Here is a 17995-nt window from a genome sequence, read left to right as displayed (position 1 = left end):
CCTTCTGGAGAAGGGGGCATTTCCAGAGAAAGGAGGCTCAGGAAAAGTGGGATTTTATCTAATAAAAATAATAGTACTAATTGTGGTATTTGGTAAGCATGCATTGAGGTGGATTCAGGAGAATGAGATCAGACATAGTCCCTGCCCCATATGGGAGTCGCAGTCTAAGTGGGAGGAAGAACAGGTACTGAATCCCCATTTTACAGATGAGGCCACAGGCCCAGAGAAGGTAAGTGACTTGCCCAAGGTCACACAGCAGGCAGGTGGCAGGGTTGGGATTAGGATCCAGGTCCTCTGACTCCCAGGTCCCCACCCTGTCCAATAGGCCATGCTACTTCGTCTGAAAAACTCTATCTGTAAAACTACAGCATTGCGTTTTATCCTAACCACAGCCAAAGTCATAGAGAATTAGGCCCTGTCTGAGTCATCTTTCATATGGCATCACGGAGTTCCAAATCAGTGGCGTCCTATCTGTGAGACTGTTTTAAACCATGGTAGATTGATTTCACTTTTACGCCACACTTGATAGAGATTTTCTTTCCCCCAGCAGCTCAGGAGAGAATAGGAGATGTGATATTCTCCCTTGGTTTTACTGTACTATGGACCAAACAACAATAATTAAAGTGATGATAATAATTGTGGTATTTAAGTGCTTAATCTGTGCCAAGAACTGTACTTAGTGCTGGGGTTGACACCAGCTAACTGGGTCAGACAAACGTCCCTGACCCACACAGCACTCACAGTCTAAGGGATGAGAGAAAACAGGGATTTCTCATCTTTTTTTTCTTTTTTTTAATGATATTTTTTAATCACTTACTGTGTGACAGATACTATATTAAGCGCCAGTGTAGATACAAGATAAGCTGGATATAGTACCTGTCCCACCTGGGGTTCACAGTCCTAATCCCCATTTTACAGATGAGGAAACTGAGGCATGGAGAAGTCAAGTGACTTGCCCAAGCAGGGAAGTGGCAGAGGCAGGATTAGAACCCAGGTCCCCTGAATTCCATGTCTGTGTGCTCTTTCCACTAAGCCACACTGCATCTTAACAAGGCAAAGAGGGAATGAAAGGTGTCTTGGTAGTTCAAAGGTTGAAAACAAAAGATTCTACTATTACATCAATGAGTTTTACATACAAAGTGTATTTTAAGTAATGCTTGTTGGGTCACAGTGATTTTCAATGTAATCATCAATCGTATTTATTGAGCACTTACTATGTGCAGAGCACTGTACTAAGCGCTTAATGTAATGTTCCTTGCAACCACATTAATAACTTTTATCAGGAAATAAAGTAATGTTAAAGGTTCATAACAAGGAACAATAAACTTAATGGTCAAACTAATGATTAATACCACTTTTTAAATTCAGATAGATGGGCAGAAAGAGCAACATGTTTGCCAAGTGTATCCAATTCAAAGTTATTGAGAGGGAGGACTACTTGGGGTTTTATTTCTGTTGTGTGAATTTTGAAAAATAAAAACACATTTCATCAAGCTGAGTACATTTTGGTTCACTAGTCCTTCTCTTTATCCTAAAATGAATTATTTGTGCTTTTTCGGACTAAACTTTTAGCAATGAAGACTGTAGGGTCTCATTTTCATGCTCGAGAAAATATTCTCCTACTATGGTTGAGGACACTAATTTGTAGGAAAGGTGCATCAATCTAATGTACATAGTAGTATCTCTTCACCCACTTTGTTAATTTGTGAGCTCCTTGGGGGCAGGGCAGGAACTGTGTCTTTAACCATTATTGTTAGAGTGTAAGCTCCTCTTGGGCAGTTGATGTGTCACTTCTTTGTTCTGTATTTACCAAGTGCCTGGTACATTGCACTGCATCCAATGGGTGCTCAACAAATGCCATTACTACTGTTACTATGGTACTCTCCCAAGAGCTTTGTAAAGCATCCTGCACTCAGTAAGCACTCAATAAATATATCCATTGATCTTCCCCACTGTCATTTCTTCCTAGAAAAGCATTCAAGTGATGGGATCAGAAAAGAGAAAGAAAATCAGGATCAGAGAAATAGCTTTGTCATTAACATTTATGTCCCTTGAAACATATTTTTTCATTTTTTTAATACGTGCAATAAATATTATTTTGTGCTTGTGTGTAGAAACACCATTTCATTGCAGCTTTTATGTCTTGTGCTTTTTCTTTGCCTTTTTTATTTTGATTGCATGAGCTCATTGTGTTTCCCCCATATTTCCAGTAAAGGGATACCGTCGAGTTCAACGGTCACATTAGAAGACAGTGCCATCTACCTGACTTCTGAACAGAGCACCCTGGAAATTCAGGATGATAATGCTTCAGTGTTGGATGTCTATTTAGTAAGTTGTGTTAAACTATCGCTTCGCTTCTATTTCTTTTAGTGGTATTAGGGGGTTTTGTGCCAGTTGGCGCAAAGTGATCGCATGAATATAGCCTATAAAATTAGACTTCCCTAATCGTAAAAAAAAATCCAACGCACATCAGCATGCCCAAAAACAGGATTCCCATTTCAAACTTCCATAGAGTTTATTTCCACCCTGAGCTGTATCAGGAGGTCTAAGTTTGTTCCTCATTAGTTGAATGCCCTTAGGCAGATCCCATAATCTCTCAACGAGTTAGGGCGTCTCAGGATTGGGTCTAATCCTACCAGAAACTATTCTTTGGAGTCCATCACTCCCCTCTTGCATTGACACCACTCTTTCAGAACCACAGAGAATTACTGAGTAAAATTAACAGTATCAAACAGTAGCACTGTCCACTGAAAGATTCTCTCTAGTTGCGATTTTTTTCTTACTTCCATGCATTCCATCACTCTCTTCCTTTGTATATCCTCTGCCCTATTAAGAATGCTGAGTGTTCAGCATTCTCAAAAATCTCAAGTGTTATACTATTCAAATACTCAAATACTTCTGAAGAATTTTAAGCACCCACCTCAACAAGTCAACAATGGCATCTCAGTAGGAAAACCAGTGAAGAGTTGACCAGTCTCCTTCAGAAAATGGCACTCTACCACCCATCTCATTGTCCCTTGACCCAGAAAAAACCAGGACCAAAATGAATTTGAAATGTCGACTATTGGGATTATAGTGCTTGTTATGGGTGATATCATTACCCATATGGTATTTATTGAGCTCTTACTGTGAGCAGAGCACTGTAGTAAGTGCTTGGGAGAGTGCCGTATAATAGTCAGTAGACATGGTCCCTGCCCACAAGGAGCTTACAGTCTAGAGAAGAAATGATGAGGTTTACAGAAATGCTTCGGATAGTTTCAATTAATCAATCCATCACATTCATTATTTTTATTAATAATGATAATAATAATGGTATTTGTTAAGTGCTATGTGTGAGGTACTGTTCTAAATGCTGGGGTACATAGAAACTGATCAGGTTGGACACAGGCCCTGTCCCACATGGGACTCACAATCTTGATCCCCAGATTTACAGATGAGGTAGCTGAGGCACAAAGAAATTAAGTGGCTTGCCCATGGTCATACAGCAAACAAGCGGCGGAGCCGGGATTAGAGCCCAGGTGCTTCTGGCTCCCAGGCCTGTGCTCTATCCACTAGGCCATGCACCTGCTGTGTGCAGAGCACTGTACTAAGCACTTGGGAGAGTGCAGTATAACAATGCAACATAGTTGGTAGACACTTTCTCTGCCCACAGTGAGCTTATAGTCTAGAGGGGGAGACAGAGATTAATATAAATAAATAAATTATGGATCTGTTGTTTGCTGTGTGACCTTGGACGAGTCACTTCACTTCTCTGGGCCTCAGTTACCTCAACTGTAAAATGGAGACTGAGACTGTGAGCCCCGCATGGGTCAGGGACTGTGTCCAAACCCATTTGCTCGTATCCATCCCAGCACTAAGTACAGTGCCTAGCACATAATAAGTGCTTAATGAATACCACAATTATTATTATTATTATCTGTATATGTGTTGTGGGGGTGAGGGAGAAATGAGTAAAGGGAGCAAATCAGGGTGATGCAGAAGGGAGTGGGAAAAGAGGAAATGAGGGCTTGGTCAAGGAAGTCTTCTTGGAGGAGATGTGCCTTCACTAAAGCTTTGAAGGTGAGGAGAGTCATTGTCGGTTATGAAGAGGGAGGAAGTGGGCAAGGGGTCAGCAGTGAGATAGACAAGATCGAGGTACAGTGAGTAAGTAGGTTGGCATTAGAGGAGCGAAGTGTGCGTGCTGGGTTGTGGTAGGAGAGCAGCAAGTGAGGTAGGAGGAGGCAAAGTGATTGAGTGCTTTAAAGCCGATGGTAAGGAGTTTCTGTTTGATGTAGAGGTGGATGGGCTACCACTGGAGGTTCTTGAAAAGTGGGGAAACATGGACTGAACGTTTCTGTAGAAAAATGATCCAGGCAGCAGAGTGAAGTCTGAACTGGAGTTGGGAGAAACAGGAGGCAGGGAAGTCAGCAAATAGGCTGATACATTATTCATTCTATCATATTTATTGAGCGCTTATTGTGTGCAGAGCACATTAATCGAAGCAGGATAAGTGCTTGGATTAATATGGTAGCATTTTGGATGGAGAGGAAAGGAAAGATATTAGCAATGTTGTGAAGGTTGAACTGACAGGATTTGGTGACATTAAATATGTGGGTTGAATGAGACAGATGAGTCAAGGATAATGCCAAGGTTGTGGGCTAGTGAAACAGAAAGGATGATGGGATGCTGTCTACAGTGATGGGGAAATTGGGGAGAACAGAGTTTGGGTGGGAAGTTAAGGAGTTCTGTTTTGGACATGATAAGTTTGAGATGTTGGCAGGACATCCAAGTAGAGATGTCTTGAAGGCAGGAGGAAATGCAAGACTGCAGAGTGGGACAGAGATCTGTGCTGGAGATGTAGATTTGGCAATAATCCACATAGAGGTGGTTGTTGAAACCATGGAAGCAGGTGAGTTCTCCAAGGGAGTTGCCCAAGCAGCTGAGAGGTCAAGGAGGATTAGGATGGAGTAGGAGCTGTTGGGTTTGGCGAGAAGGAAATCATGTGTGACCTTTGAGAGGGCGGTTTCTGTGGAGTGAAGGGGATGGAAATCAGATTAGAGGGGGTCAAGGAGAGAATTGAAGGGGAGGAACTTGAGACAGCGGGTGTAGACAACTCGCTCAAGGATCTTGGAGAGGAATGGTAGGAGGGTGATGGGGGCAATAACTGGAGGGAGCTGTGGGGTCAAGGGTGGGTTTTTTTAGGATAGGGGAGAAGTGAGCAAGTTTGAAACCAGTGGGGAAAAAGCCGTTGGAGAGCGAACAGTTGAAGATGGCGGTCAGGGAGGGATGAAGGGAGGGGGCAAGTGCTTTGTTAAGTTGTGAATGGACGGGGTCAGATGCACAGTTGGAGGGGGTAGATTTTCAAAGAAGGCAAGAGATCTCCTCTCGAGATACTGCTGGAAAAGTTGGGAGAGTAGAAGAAGGGGCAGGAGGAGTGGGAAACTGGAGAGGAGTAGGGGAGATTTAGTGAGATCACAGCTGATAGTTTCAATTTTCTCAACACAGTAGGTGGCAAGATCATTAGGAGCAAGGGAGCCGGGGGATAGGGGTTTGAGGAGGGAGTTAAACATCTGGAGCAACTGGCGAGGGCAATGGGCATGGGTGTCAATAGGGATGGAGAAATAATGTTGCCGGGCAGAGGAGAGGGCAGAGCTAAAACATGCAAGGATAAACTTGAGGTGGACGAGGTCAGCCTGATACCTAGATTTCCACCAAAGATAGTTTGGGTGTGGAGGCTATACTCTGTTGTATTGTACTCTTCCAAGTGCTTAGTACAGTGCTCTGCACAGAGTAAGCACTCAGTTAATACCATTGATTGATTGATTGGCAGCGTCGGTTAGTGGAAAGAGCCCGGGCTTGGGAGTCAGAGGTTGTGGGTTCTAATCCCAGCCCCGCCACATATCAGCTGTGTGACTTTGGGCAAGTCACTTGACTTCTCTGCACCTCAATTCCTTCATCTATAAAATGGGGATTAAGTCTGTGAGCTCCACGTGGGACAACATGATTACCTTGTATCTACCCCAGTGCTTACAACAGTGCTTGGCACACAGTAAGCGCTTAAAAAATACCATCATTATTATTGGCGGCCAGGGGAAAGCTATATCATGGGCCCCAATCAGCTCAGTAGTACCAATTTACATTCTCACCAGGATACTGAGGGCACCAAACCACTGGATGTGACTTTCTGGAACCAGTAGCCACTGTAAAAACTGATAGGCAAGTACAAATCCTCCTGCCAATCCCATCATTCATCAATTCCCTCCTGTGATTTAGTAAATCTGCTGGGCAGGGCAGAGCAGACTAGAAACTGAAGGGAAGGAGGAGCCTGTAGTCCAGTCATTGGTCCACTTGGCATATGTTGGTTCAGTCTTTTTTACAGTGCTCTGCACACAGTAAGCGCTCAATAAATATGATTGATTGATAGTATTTATTGAGCATTCTCCCACAGGTGCACTGGACTAAGTGTCTTTGGGAAGTACAGAATGACAAGTCACCATCCATATCCAATTAGACATCATAACATCTCTTTTCTAATATTACAAGTTGCATCCTTTCATTCTTTTTATTGTTTCATGGACTGACTTTCTCCTTTCTCTTTAGAATGTGAAAATTTCAAACAATATAAAGGGTGAGATGTAGCTTTAGCACGTGAGGGACAGAAGGGTCTCGTTGTTTCTAGCTATGAATACCACAAGTCAGGGTTAAACACTTGACTGTCATCCGGGCATTAGCAGCGTGGTGTAGTGGATAGAGCCTGGGCCCGGGAGCCAGAAGGTCATGGGTTCTAATCCTGGCTCTTCCACTTGTATGCTTTTTGACCTTGGTCAAGTCACTTCACTTCTCAGTGCCTCAGTTCCCTCATCTGTAAAATGGGGATTGAGATTGTGAGCCCCACCTGGGACAGGGACTGTTTCCAACCCGATTTTCTTGTATCCACCCCAGCGCTAGTACAGTGCCTGGCACATAGCAAGTGACTAACAAATACCATCATTATTATTATTGTTATTATTATTTGATAAAGGAGCGCTTGAGGCTAATGGACATCAATGTAAGTTTTACTTTAAGTCCCCATTATGGAATGGGAAATACCAGTAGCACAGTCTCTACCTCATTTGAATCATAGATTCATTTTTTTCTTGCTGAACGGTGAGAGAAAAGGAGGACTTCGTTGTTGGTCCAGTTTAACCATTCTCTCCTATGGGTAGTCCCTTCTTTTAATGTTCCCTTGTTTTCATTCAGATCCCCCACTGTTGCTGACATTTGAACCAAATGTGGTTTTAAAAACCCTAGCAGGGAGGAGTTAGATAAATAAGCCCTCAGTGAGGGCTTCTACTGCCAAACCTCTGCAGCTTTACTGCTGCCTCTCATTCACCACCTCAAGCCCACAGCTTTTGAACTTCAACATAACTTACATGACTACAGTCCTAGGAAAGCCTACACACCATTCATTTCTAATTCCAGGGTATGTTTCCAGACCTGGAAATTTTCATTTTCAATTTGCATGCTCAGGTAGATCTAAGAAGGAGGGCCCATTACTCTCCCTTCCGTATTTTCATATAACGATAAGTTTAGGTAGGACCGAATGGAAAATGCAAAAGCAGAAGGGGAAATCCATTACCTACATTTTCCTTTCTTTTTTCCACTTGGTGAACTTTGTTTCCCAATTCAGATGAATACTGATTTTGTGCTGTAGCCACTGCCACTCACAGGGCAAGTGGATGTGCCATTTATGGTGAGGGTTTGTTTATCATTTTAGATGAATTTACAAAAAGTCAGGTTCCCTTACACACGATGATCTCCTCATCTCCTCCTCCTCTTCCTCCTCCTTTGAATGTCACCAAAGCGTGGCCACTCTCTGTCTCCTTCCTGCCACCTGTCTGAGTGTCTGTGGGTGCTCAAATACATGCAAACCAGGCATGTGTAAACAAACCATTTCCAACAAGTGAATTTGAATGTGCCACACTGTGGCAGAGTGAAATGGGGAGTAGAGAAATTATCTGGTGGATTTGTTCAGTGAAATCAGACTGCCTTGGATAATTGTGGCAAGATAAGCCATTTCTTTCTGGAGAGCAGGTTGAGTGTTGGAGGAGTATCCCACTAATTATCTCGCCTCCCCTTGGTTTGGTCAGTATGCTCACCCTCAAGTGGACAACCAGCATCTCCTTCCCCTTCATGTATTTGCAAATTTGGGGATCTTTTTTCATCTGAAACAAAAATTGTAGTTTATCATAAGAAACAAATCATCATTTATTTAACTTGTTGAAGCTATTTTCCCAGATTTTGAATTACCTAATCACTTTTGAATCTAGTTAAAAGTAGATGACAGATCTTCACACCGCCCAAGCTCATGGCAGTACAAATAATTTGAAACAGTTCTAATGAAGCAAGAACTTTTAAAATGATTCTACAAAGTGACCAATGACAGTTCCACCAGCAATTGCTTTTGAATTACCAAAGCAGATCATTTAAAGAATAAAAGACACACAGGCAGATTGATTTTTAAAAGTACGACAAAGTTTTTTCTTAAAATAGGGTGAACTACAGCCTCTTGCGCACTATTTGAATACATTCTAGAGGGTCAGAGCAATTCATGTTCATTCACTCATTCATTCAATCGTGTTTACTGAGCGCTTACTGTGTGGAGAGCACTGTACTAAGCACTTGGGAAGTACAAGTCAGCAACACATAGAGACGGTTCCTACCCAACAACGGGCTATGTTCTTTACTAACAATTTTTTCATCTTCTAAGGATTCTTTTTTTTGCCTGATGTAAAATGCAGTTTCTTGAGAATAGGAAATCAATCAGTCAATGATATTTATTGAGCACCTACCATGTGCAGAGTACTGTACTAAATGCTTACGAAAGTACACTTCAACAGAGTTGGTAGATGTGATCCCTGCCCACAAGGAGCTTGCAGTCTATGGCAAGCAAGACCATTTCCCAGAATAATATAATGGACAGAAATGTCTTTTAATAACTAGCTGGGACCAGAAATTAAGTAGGATTGGGCTGCAAAGTAATTGTAAACTCCATGAAGGCAGGGATCATATTTACCAACTCTAGTGTACTCTCCCAAGGACTGAATCAGTCAATCAATGGAATTTATTGAGTGCTTATTGTGTGCAGAGGTTAGTATAATGCTTTGCCTGCTTTCCTTCCATGCTTTTCTTGTTTACCGATGAGTCTTTCTGCATTAATATGTTCTGCCTGTAATTGACATTCATCAAATCTCTATCTCAGTTGGGGGTGGGGAGATGGAAAAGGTTGAATAATCATTTTAACAAAATACACCAGATTAGTATTGTGTCTTAGGGATGTATAAGACTTGATTATTTAATGTGTTTTTGAAGTGCCTTTTGATCATTAGATGAAAGGTACTAGAAAAGTGAAAATAATTGCATTAACAACCTTTCAGTTTTATGAGTGGAACAAGAGCAGAAAAACACTTTTAATTAGGAGACAGAAGCCTTGTATGTTTTGCTGTAATTTTAATATGGCTTCATTTCCAAACTTTAACCCCTTATTGACTTTGATAATTTCAAAATAAACCAAAATGTGGTGAGAAATGTGGCAGAGGTACAGAAAGAGAGAGAGAGCATGTGCATGCTTTAATATTTGAAGATGACACAGCTGTCAGTGAAATTTCATTTCATCTATGTCATCAAAAGAGTTTCTTTGTTACTGTACACCTGAGTCAAATAATGGTATTTCTTGAGTACTCAATTTGTTTGTCCAGGAATGGTGATGTGACATGCTGTTGTGCTGCATGATTCACACTGTCTCGCCCCGTCTCCATTTGGCAAGCAGCCCTCATCATGAGGCGACTGACGGGGTAGCAGCTGCAGTTTGTGATCCTAAAACAGAAAACCAGACACTGCAGGGTCCTCTCCAGTTTCTCAATCATGACGGAATCTCTCATCAGAAACAGTGGATAAGTCTTGATCCTGAAACTTCAGGACCAAGAACCTGCACTGAAAAATGAATTATAATGCTAGTGCCTGGTGCAGGGCCATTCACAGTCAGCGAGCGGGTCAGGTTCCCACTGGGGCACACAGTGTTATTTTGTCCTCTCCCGAGCGCTTAGTACGGTACTCTGCACACAGTGAGAACTCAATAAATACAATTGATTGAGGGCAACAAGTGAGAGGTCAAGCAGGGGTGCCCTGGTGCCACGACCCAGCAGGCAGTTGCCTCAGTAGCCACTGCAGTCTTGGCTGCCCACGTTAGCCAACTACCTTTCAAAATTGCTGCTGAGCCTGTCTGACTCACGGGACACCTGAGGTGTTTCTTCGGTCAGAAACCTTCACGACTGATGGCCTAGTCCCAGCAGACAGAACTGGTGCTGAAACCCAGTTCTGATTCCCCAAGCAATGTCCTTCCCACTGAGTCAACAGCAGGGCATGAGTCAATAGACACACCTAAACAAGGTCACTGCACTACTGTCAAGACCTCCAGTCCATCCAATCAATCAGTCGGTGGAATTTATTGAGCACTGACTGTGTACTTGGGAGAGAACAATATAACAGAGTTGGTAGTCACATTCCCTGCCCACAACAAATGGGTGGAATGTTGGGAGCCGGGTTCAGAACTCTGGAACCTTGTACCGGAACATTCCAAAGCATCCCAGAGTTCAGAGCTCATTTGGCTTCACTCATCCTTTAACTGAACTCCTAAAGAGAATAGAAATCACTCTGGGATATGCAACTTTTTGTGTTGCAGACCTCAAAGATTGGGCCATGCAACCGGTCCGACCTGGGACAGTGGACATTACTTCCACTGTTAAATATCCTATTCTGCACAACTTTGCAAGTCGCCTCTGAGAACTTAGGTGGTTCTGATTCTGTCCCTATAGTAATAAGATGCTTTTCCCCTGGGGTAACTACCAACCAGAGATACACTTCACAACTCACAGGAAAAGAAGGTCTCTGTTTATCATATAGAGTCACTAGCTCCTCATTCTAGAGGCCCGTATCCCAGACTGATACCGGCATGCAGACCCCAACACAACCAAGAACCCCCTACTTTCATTGGCAGCGAACCACTCCCAACTCTTCCAAGAAATTAACATAACTTCTGACCCAATGCAGGATGGTTCTGCACCTTCCCAGATTCCTCCATCTGTCCTTCCCTTCCCCCATCTTTCCCTATTCTCTTCCCCCTGCGTTCTGCTCACAGGTCTTGTTGTTCCAAGCTGCAGCACTCTTTGTCCTTTCTTTTTGGCTCTTCTCTAATCAAGAGCCTTTGCAGCTTGCTCTTCAGTTCTGGCTTTTCAAATTGCTTTTAAATCTCTCCAATCAGTGCCTTTCTTCCTCCTCTAAATTGTTACCATGGTGCTGCTGTGTTTTCAGCTTTGTGGGCTACAGTTATCAAGCTCTTACCTCCTGGGTATAGAGCCCTGTCCTAAAAGCCTGGGAGAGTTCAATAGAGTTAGTAGACACGATCCCTGCCCTCAAAGAGCTTACAATCTAGCAGATTGTTCCATCTAGGCAGAGGCAGGGAGCTCCTTTTTCCTGCTCTGTGGCTTCCAGTAAATTGTCTTTTCCCTGTGAAGTGTGAGAAGGGATACCTCTCCCTGCAGGAAAACAGTCTTGTCCATGAGATTAGTGGAGTCCGGTTTAGGGGAAAATAATTACTGCAACAAGGTCAGAGAGTGAGAACAGTACTCACTCTTGACATTGCCCAACAAAGAAAAAGACCATTTCCAAGGACTCCTTAGTAAGCATCCATCATCCACTTTAGGAAACTTCCCTCATGTTTTCAAAATTAGCTGGGCTTCTGAATTGGCTGAAGGAGAGCTCAAGGTTCCCCTCTAGACTGTTAGCCTGTTGTGGACAGGGAATGTGACTGTTATATTGTTATAGTGTACTCCCCTAAGCACTTAGTACAGTGCTCTCCACACAGTAAGTACTCGATCAACATCCCCCCCTTTTTGTGGTATTAAGCTCATACTATGTGTCAAGCATTCTTCTAAGTGTTGGCGTAGATACAAGTTAATCAGTCCAGCTGCAATCCCTGTCTCACATGGGGCTCACAGTCTATATTTTTTTAGCCATCCGCCCTCCCTTCCCCCCGCCAACACCCAGAATCAGGGGCTTCAGAAGGTGAGGGACACTTGGTTTCCTTTTTTCTCTACCCTGAGAAAAGGTCCAAGGGACTCCAAACCTCATCCCAGGGTCAGAAGACCGGAGAAATGGGGGCTTTTGCAATGTTTGAATCTCCATATCACTTATGGTGGTATGCCCAGAGCCTACTGTGTTGCAAAGTCCAAACTAAACTTTATTTCCATCCTAAAGGTGATTGTGTGTGTATGTACCCAGAAAATATATGTGTGTAAATACACAAAAACCCATACACACCCAATCAATAATCATTGTTTGAGTTATCTGTTTTGGGCGTAATCAGTTGTTCTCCTCTCCCTCCTCCTTGGCCAAGGCATTTAACCAAGTTTCCCCTCCTCTTAATGACAACTCCTTACCTACCTCAGTGAGAAAGTGTGAAGAGAAAGTGAAGGCCTTCAAATCCCTTTGAGCTCCTGGGAGAAAGCTATGTAAACAAATGTAGTAATAGACATACCTGCAATGCATAGGTTCCTTCCTGTAACAAAGAGTACCCTGGTGTGACTCCTGTACTCTAAATGATAAAAATAGGAGTAGGTGAACAGCCGGGGTTGAGAATGTTTTCTGAATAACACAGTGTCATGGTCGTAGATAGAAAGATTGACCTGCACAAAGGCTTGCTCTGCTGAAACAGCAAGAATCTAGATACTTTAAACATAGTCTACAAAGCCTCTACTGCCACCTATTGTGAATGAGTTGACAAGACCCTAACCTTTAAAAATCTGATTCAGGTCACTTGAATCGGATTCAAGGAAGAGGGGCAATATGATTCAAAGACCCATTTTTGCAGCCTGTAGTTGCCCTTCCAGGAAAATGCTCATCAGTCGATGAGCTGGTCTCGAACCACTAACCCAAAGCCCAGGATTACCTCCATGTCCACATCCTTCACTCCTGTGCACAAGCCGCAGAGAGCGCTGCTGGCAGAAGTCAAGATATCAAACAGACCTTGTCCATCTCAACTTCATCCTTGCTTGTTTTAACTGCCCTCTCCTCCACCCGGCAACATTATTTCATCCTCCTTATCAATTTCCATGTCCATTGCCCTCGCCAGTTGTTTTAGACATTTAACTCCCTCCTCAAAGCCCCTACCCTCCCACCTCCTACACTCATAACTAGCCCATAATGACCTGACCATGTACTTTATTGAGAAAATTGAAACCATCAGGCATGATCTCCTTAAAATCTCCCCTGTTCTTCTCCAGTCCCTCCCCCTCTTGCTCCTCTGACAATCCCGTCTTTCCCGGCAGTGTCTCAGGAGGAGATCTCCCACCTCCTCCCAAAATCCACCACCTCTCAAAATCCACCACCTCCACTTGCACATTCAACCCCATCCTTTTGAACTTGTCAAACACTTGCCCTCTCCCTTCTTTCCCTCCTGACTGCCATCTTCAACTGTTCACTATCCAGTGGCTTCTTCCCCACTGCTTTCAAACATGCTCATGTATCCCCTATCCCTTGACCCCATGACTCCTTTCAGTTAACATTCCATCTTCCTCCTACTCTTCCCCTCCAAACTTCTTGAGAGAGTTTTTTACATCCACTGCCTCCACTTCCTCTCCTCCAGTTCTCTCCTTGACCCTCTTCAATCTGGCTTCCACCCCCTTCACTCCATTGAAACTGCCCTTTCTTGCCAAATGCAATGGCCTCTACTCCATCCTAATCCTCCTCGACCTCACAGTTGCCCTCATCACTATGGACCACTCCCCTATCCCAGAAACATTATCCAATGTTGGCTTCACTGACACTGTAGTCTTCTGGTTCTCCTCCTATCTCTCTGGCTGCTCATTCTCAGTCTCTTTCTCAGGCTTCTCCTCTGCCTCCCAGCCCATAAAGGTGGGAGTCCTTCAAGGCTCAGTTCTGGGTTCCTTTCTTTTCTCCATCTATACCCATTCCTTGGAGAACTCATTCGCTCCCATGGCTTCAACTGCCATCTCGATACAGATGATTCCCAAATCTACAACTTCAGCCCCAATCTTTCTCCATCTCAGCAGTCTTGTATTTCCTCCTGACTTCAGGACATCTCTACTTGGATGTCCTGCCGACACCTCAAACTTTACATGTCTAAAACAGAAATCTTTATAATAATAATAATGGCATTTATTAAGCACTTACTGTGTGCAAAGCACTGTTCTAAGCGCTGAATCTTCCCACCCAAACCCGCCCTCCCCCTGACTTTCCTATCGCTGTAAAGAACACCACCATCTTCCCTTTCTCACAAGCCTATTACCTTGGCGTGATCCTTGATTCATCTCTCTCATTCTACCCTCATATTCAGTCTGTCACCAAATCCTGTCAATTCAACGTTCCCACCATTGCTAAGATTCACCCTTTCCCCTCCATCCAAACTGCTGCCTCATTAATCAAAGCATTTATGCTGTCCTCCCCTGATTACTGTATCAGCCACCTTGCTGACCTCCCTGACTCCTGTCTCTCCCCACTCCCATCCATCTGCCACTCTGCCGTCCGGATCGTTTTTCTACAGAACAGTCCAGTACTAGTTTCCCCACTTCTCAAGAACCCCTAGTGGTTGCCCATCCACCTCCACATCAAAAAGAAGCACCTGACCATTGGCTTTAAAGCACTCAATCACCTTGCCCCCTCCTACCTTATCTCTATGATTTCCTACCACGACCCAACCTGCACACTTCACTCCTCTACTGCCAGCCTACTCACTGTACCTCGATCTTGTCTATTTCATCGCCGACCCCTCACCCACATCCTGGCTCTGACCTGGAACATCCTCACCCTTCATATCCGACAAATATGATGCGATCACTCTCCGCACCTTCAAATCCTTATTAAAATCGTATCTCATACAAGAGGCCTTCCCCGACTAAGCCCTCATTTCTTCTCCCCCTCCTTTCTGCCTTGTCCTTGCATTTATATCTTTTATTCACCCCACCCTCAGCCCTACAGCATTTATATATATAGCCATAATGTATTTATTTATATTACTGTCTTTCTCCCCCTCTAGACTGTAAGTTCCTTGTGGGCATGGAACAGGTCTACTAACTCTGTTGTACTCTCCCAAGTGCTTAGTCCAGTGTTCCGCACACAGGTAGTGCTCAATAAATATCATTGATTGATCAGTCTTGTTAGGCATGTTCCTCAAATATGCAAATGTCATGGACTGGTCTTCTGATTGGTCTTTTTGAACGCAATGGTGGAAGCCAGAATTACAGCCCTTTGTGTAACTTTAAATGGAATACGGCCTTTGGATTCACATATTGTCATTCCTGTCCCCTTCCTATTTCTATTTGGGTCTCTTTTAAAGGACCTTTAGGGCATTTGGAACCTAACCACATTTTCACAGTATGTGAAATGAAGGCCACATGAAAGAAGGGAAATGGGAGTGCTTGGCAGGTAACTATGGGGACCATTTTCAATGTCATCCCTCTCAGACCAGCATCTCAGAATGGTGCAAGGCTTTGGACCTCTGCTCACATCCCTTTGTAGAGCAAGAAGAGGCACACCTCTGCTGTTCTCATGATTATATCCCTCTTCAAATGGAAACACTAATTAACACTATTTCCCCCTCTTCAATTTTAAATAAGAGGAAAGCAGCCAGGGTGAAAAATTAATCTGTATCTAAGTTGCAGACAAGAGTGCGTGATAGATTAGATAATAAGGTAATCATTCAGTTTCACAATTAGCAAGAGTAACTTAAGTGCTCTAAAACCAGGGAGGAATAGTCAGTGAGCGATAAATTTCTGGTGCCCTTGGGCATCTCTTAGTATCCTTGGAAAACAAGTTGTCAAGAAAGAAACTGCATTAAAAATTGCTGTCAACCAAAGATCTCAAAATAATAGTCACATCTTCAGCCCATCCATCGAGAGATCCTAGAGAGGTACATATTCTGTATTTGATTACTGGGTATGGACTCGCCCTAATAGGGATTAGCTGTTTAGCAACTGAACTATTTGATGGGGCCATTTGGATGCTGCCAGGCAGTCTGGATTCCCTGGACATTGCTATCATAACGGTGTTTGATATAATTCAGTCAGTCAATCAATCAGTGGTATTTTTGAGGGCTTATTGTGTGCAGAGCACTGTACTAAGAGCTTGAAAAACGTCAATACAACAGAGTTAGTAGAAGCAGTCTCTGCCCACAAGGAGCTTACAGTCTACACAGGGAAGCAGACATTAAAATAAATGATAAAGGAAATAGAAAAGGATAAGAATATTTACATAAGTATTATGGGGCTGGGGTGAGTATCAAAGTGCTTAATTGTATGGGGGTGGGGGGGCACAAGAGAGCATAATAGACTGCCACCTTCCCCCCACCTCCTCCTCCTGCTCGTCTTCTACTTCCTCTTCCTCTTGTTCTTCCACCTCCCCTCTTCTTTCTCTTCCTCTTCCTCCTCCCCCTTCTCTCTCCACCAGTGCTTGAATTGAAAAAATGCAGGTGACCGGGTGAAAAGGAAGCCAGGACTATATGCCCTCTCCCACAAAGGTAACTGTGCGAGTCTCCTTATTTTGGCTGTGCGGGTTTTCCCCGGATTTGTGAACTTGCTTTAGATTAGCAGATTCTGCTCAGTTTTGAATATTCAGTGGCCCAAAAGTAGCCCATGATTTGCCCTAAAGGGGTGGCTGAGAGTCTACCTCCATACAACCCTGAATGCACCCCATCTTGTCTGATCTTGGAAGTTAAGCAGGGTCAGGCCTGGTTAGAACTTGGATGGGAGACCACTGGGGAATACCGGGTTCTGTAGGCATAGAGAAGCAGTGTGGCCTAGTGGATAGAGTGTGGGCCTGGGAGTCTGAAGGACCTGAGTTCTAATCCCAGCTCTGCCACTTTTCTGCTATGTGGCCTTGGGTGAGCCTTTTAATTTCTCTTTGCCTCAGTTACCTCATCTGTAAAATGGGGATTAAGATTGGGAGCCCCATGTGGGACATAGACTTTATACAACCTGATTATCTTGTGTCTACCCCAGTGCTTAGTGCAGTGTTTGGCACCTAGTAAGCATTTAACAAATGCCATTAAAAAAAATAGGGATGTTTATCTCTGCCAAGTGGCCAAAGGGGGGAATAAAAGAAAATGAATCCACGTTATCCAGAGTACAGTACTCCACACGCAGTAAGCACTCGATAAATGCGATTGATTGAGGGCATCTACCAACACCATTGCATTATACTCTCCCAAGCGCTTAATACAGTGCTGTGCACACAGTAAGCACTCAGTGGCTACTATTAATAGTAATAATGATGATGAGGATGATGTTGATATACTTATGTACCTATCTTTAAATATATTTATAAGTTATTTATATTAATGTCTGTCTCCCCTTCTAGAGTGTGCACTCGTTGTGGGCAGGGGATGTGTCTGTTTATGGGTTTTTTGTATTCTCCCTAGCACTTAGTGCTCCGTAGTGGATAGAGCATGGGCCTGGGACTCAGAAGGTCATGGCTTCAATTCTGGCTCCGCCACTTGTCTGTTGTGTGACCTTGGGCAAGTCACTTCACTTCTCTGGGCCTCGGTTCCCTCAGCTATAAAATGGGGATTAAGACTGTGAGCCCCACATGGGACAGGGATTGTGTCCAACCCAATTTGTTTCTATCCATTTCAGTGCTTACTACAGCGCCTGGCACATAGTAAGCGCTTAACAAATACCATCATTATTATTACTATCGTTATTATGATTACAGTAAGCACTCAATAAATACAACTGAATGAATGAATGATGGGACCCATGCCCAGCTCAGCTTCTGCCCCCCGACTCTCCCAAGGCTGCTTCTCCACTCTCAGGCCAACACAGAGTTTTGAGGCAGAGATGGGATGGCCCTGCTGCGACTGAATACCAGCCTGCCAGTAGCTTGACGAAATGCCCATTTTGGCGTTTTCCCATGCTGCCACCACAAGCCCTCAGGCCAAACAGAAGAAGCACTAGCACTTTGTCAC

General features: G+C 43.7%; 1 protein-coding gene and 1 pseudogene across 7 annotated transcripts in view; both read left to right on the top strand.

The window, feature by feature from the left end:
* The window catches only part of PIP5K1B (phosphatidylinositol-4-phosphate 5-kinase type 1 beta), a 353976-nt gene that overhangs the window by 334215 nt on the left and 1766 nt on the right, over nt 1-17995 (top strand). For 5 of the 7 annotated variants that reach the window (XR_005456606.1, XR_005456604.1, XR_005456605.1 and 2 more), the window contains 2 exons: nt 2211-2328; nt 16480-16549. Coding sequence is in view for 2 of the 7 variants with exons in the window: in XM_038769760.1 (XP_038625688.1) it covers nt 2211-2328; nt 16480-16491 (130 nt within the window). In the remaining 5 variants the exon portion in view is untranslated. Of the gene's footprint in view, nt 1-2210; nt 2329-16479; nt 16555-17995 lie in introns of those variants that run through there. The other 2 variants (XM_038769760.1, XM_038769761.1) reach the window with 2 other exon arrangements.
* Nucleotides 16693-16811, top strand: LOC119948457 (annotated as a pseudogene).

The sequence above is a fragment of the Tachyglossus aculeatus genome, chromosome X4, assembly GCF_015852505.1.
Source record: "Tachyglossus aculeatus isolate mTacAcu1 chromosome X4, mTacAcu1.pri, whole genome shotgun sequence".
NCBI lineage: Eukaryota > Metazoa > Chordata > Mammalia > Monotremata > Tachyglossidae > Tachyglossus > Tachyglossus aculeatus.
Note: the sequence above shows the minus strand (reverse complement) of the source record. Positions and strands in the feature narration are given on the sequence as shown.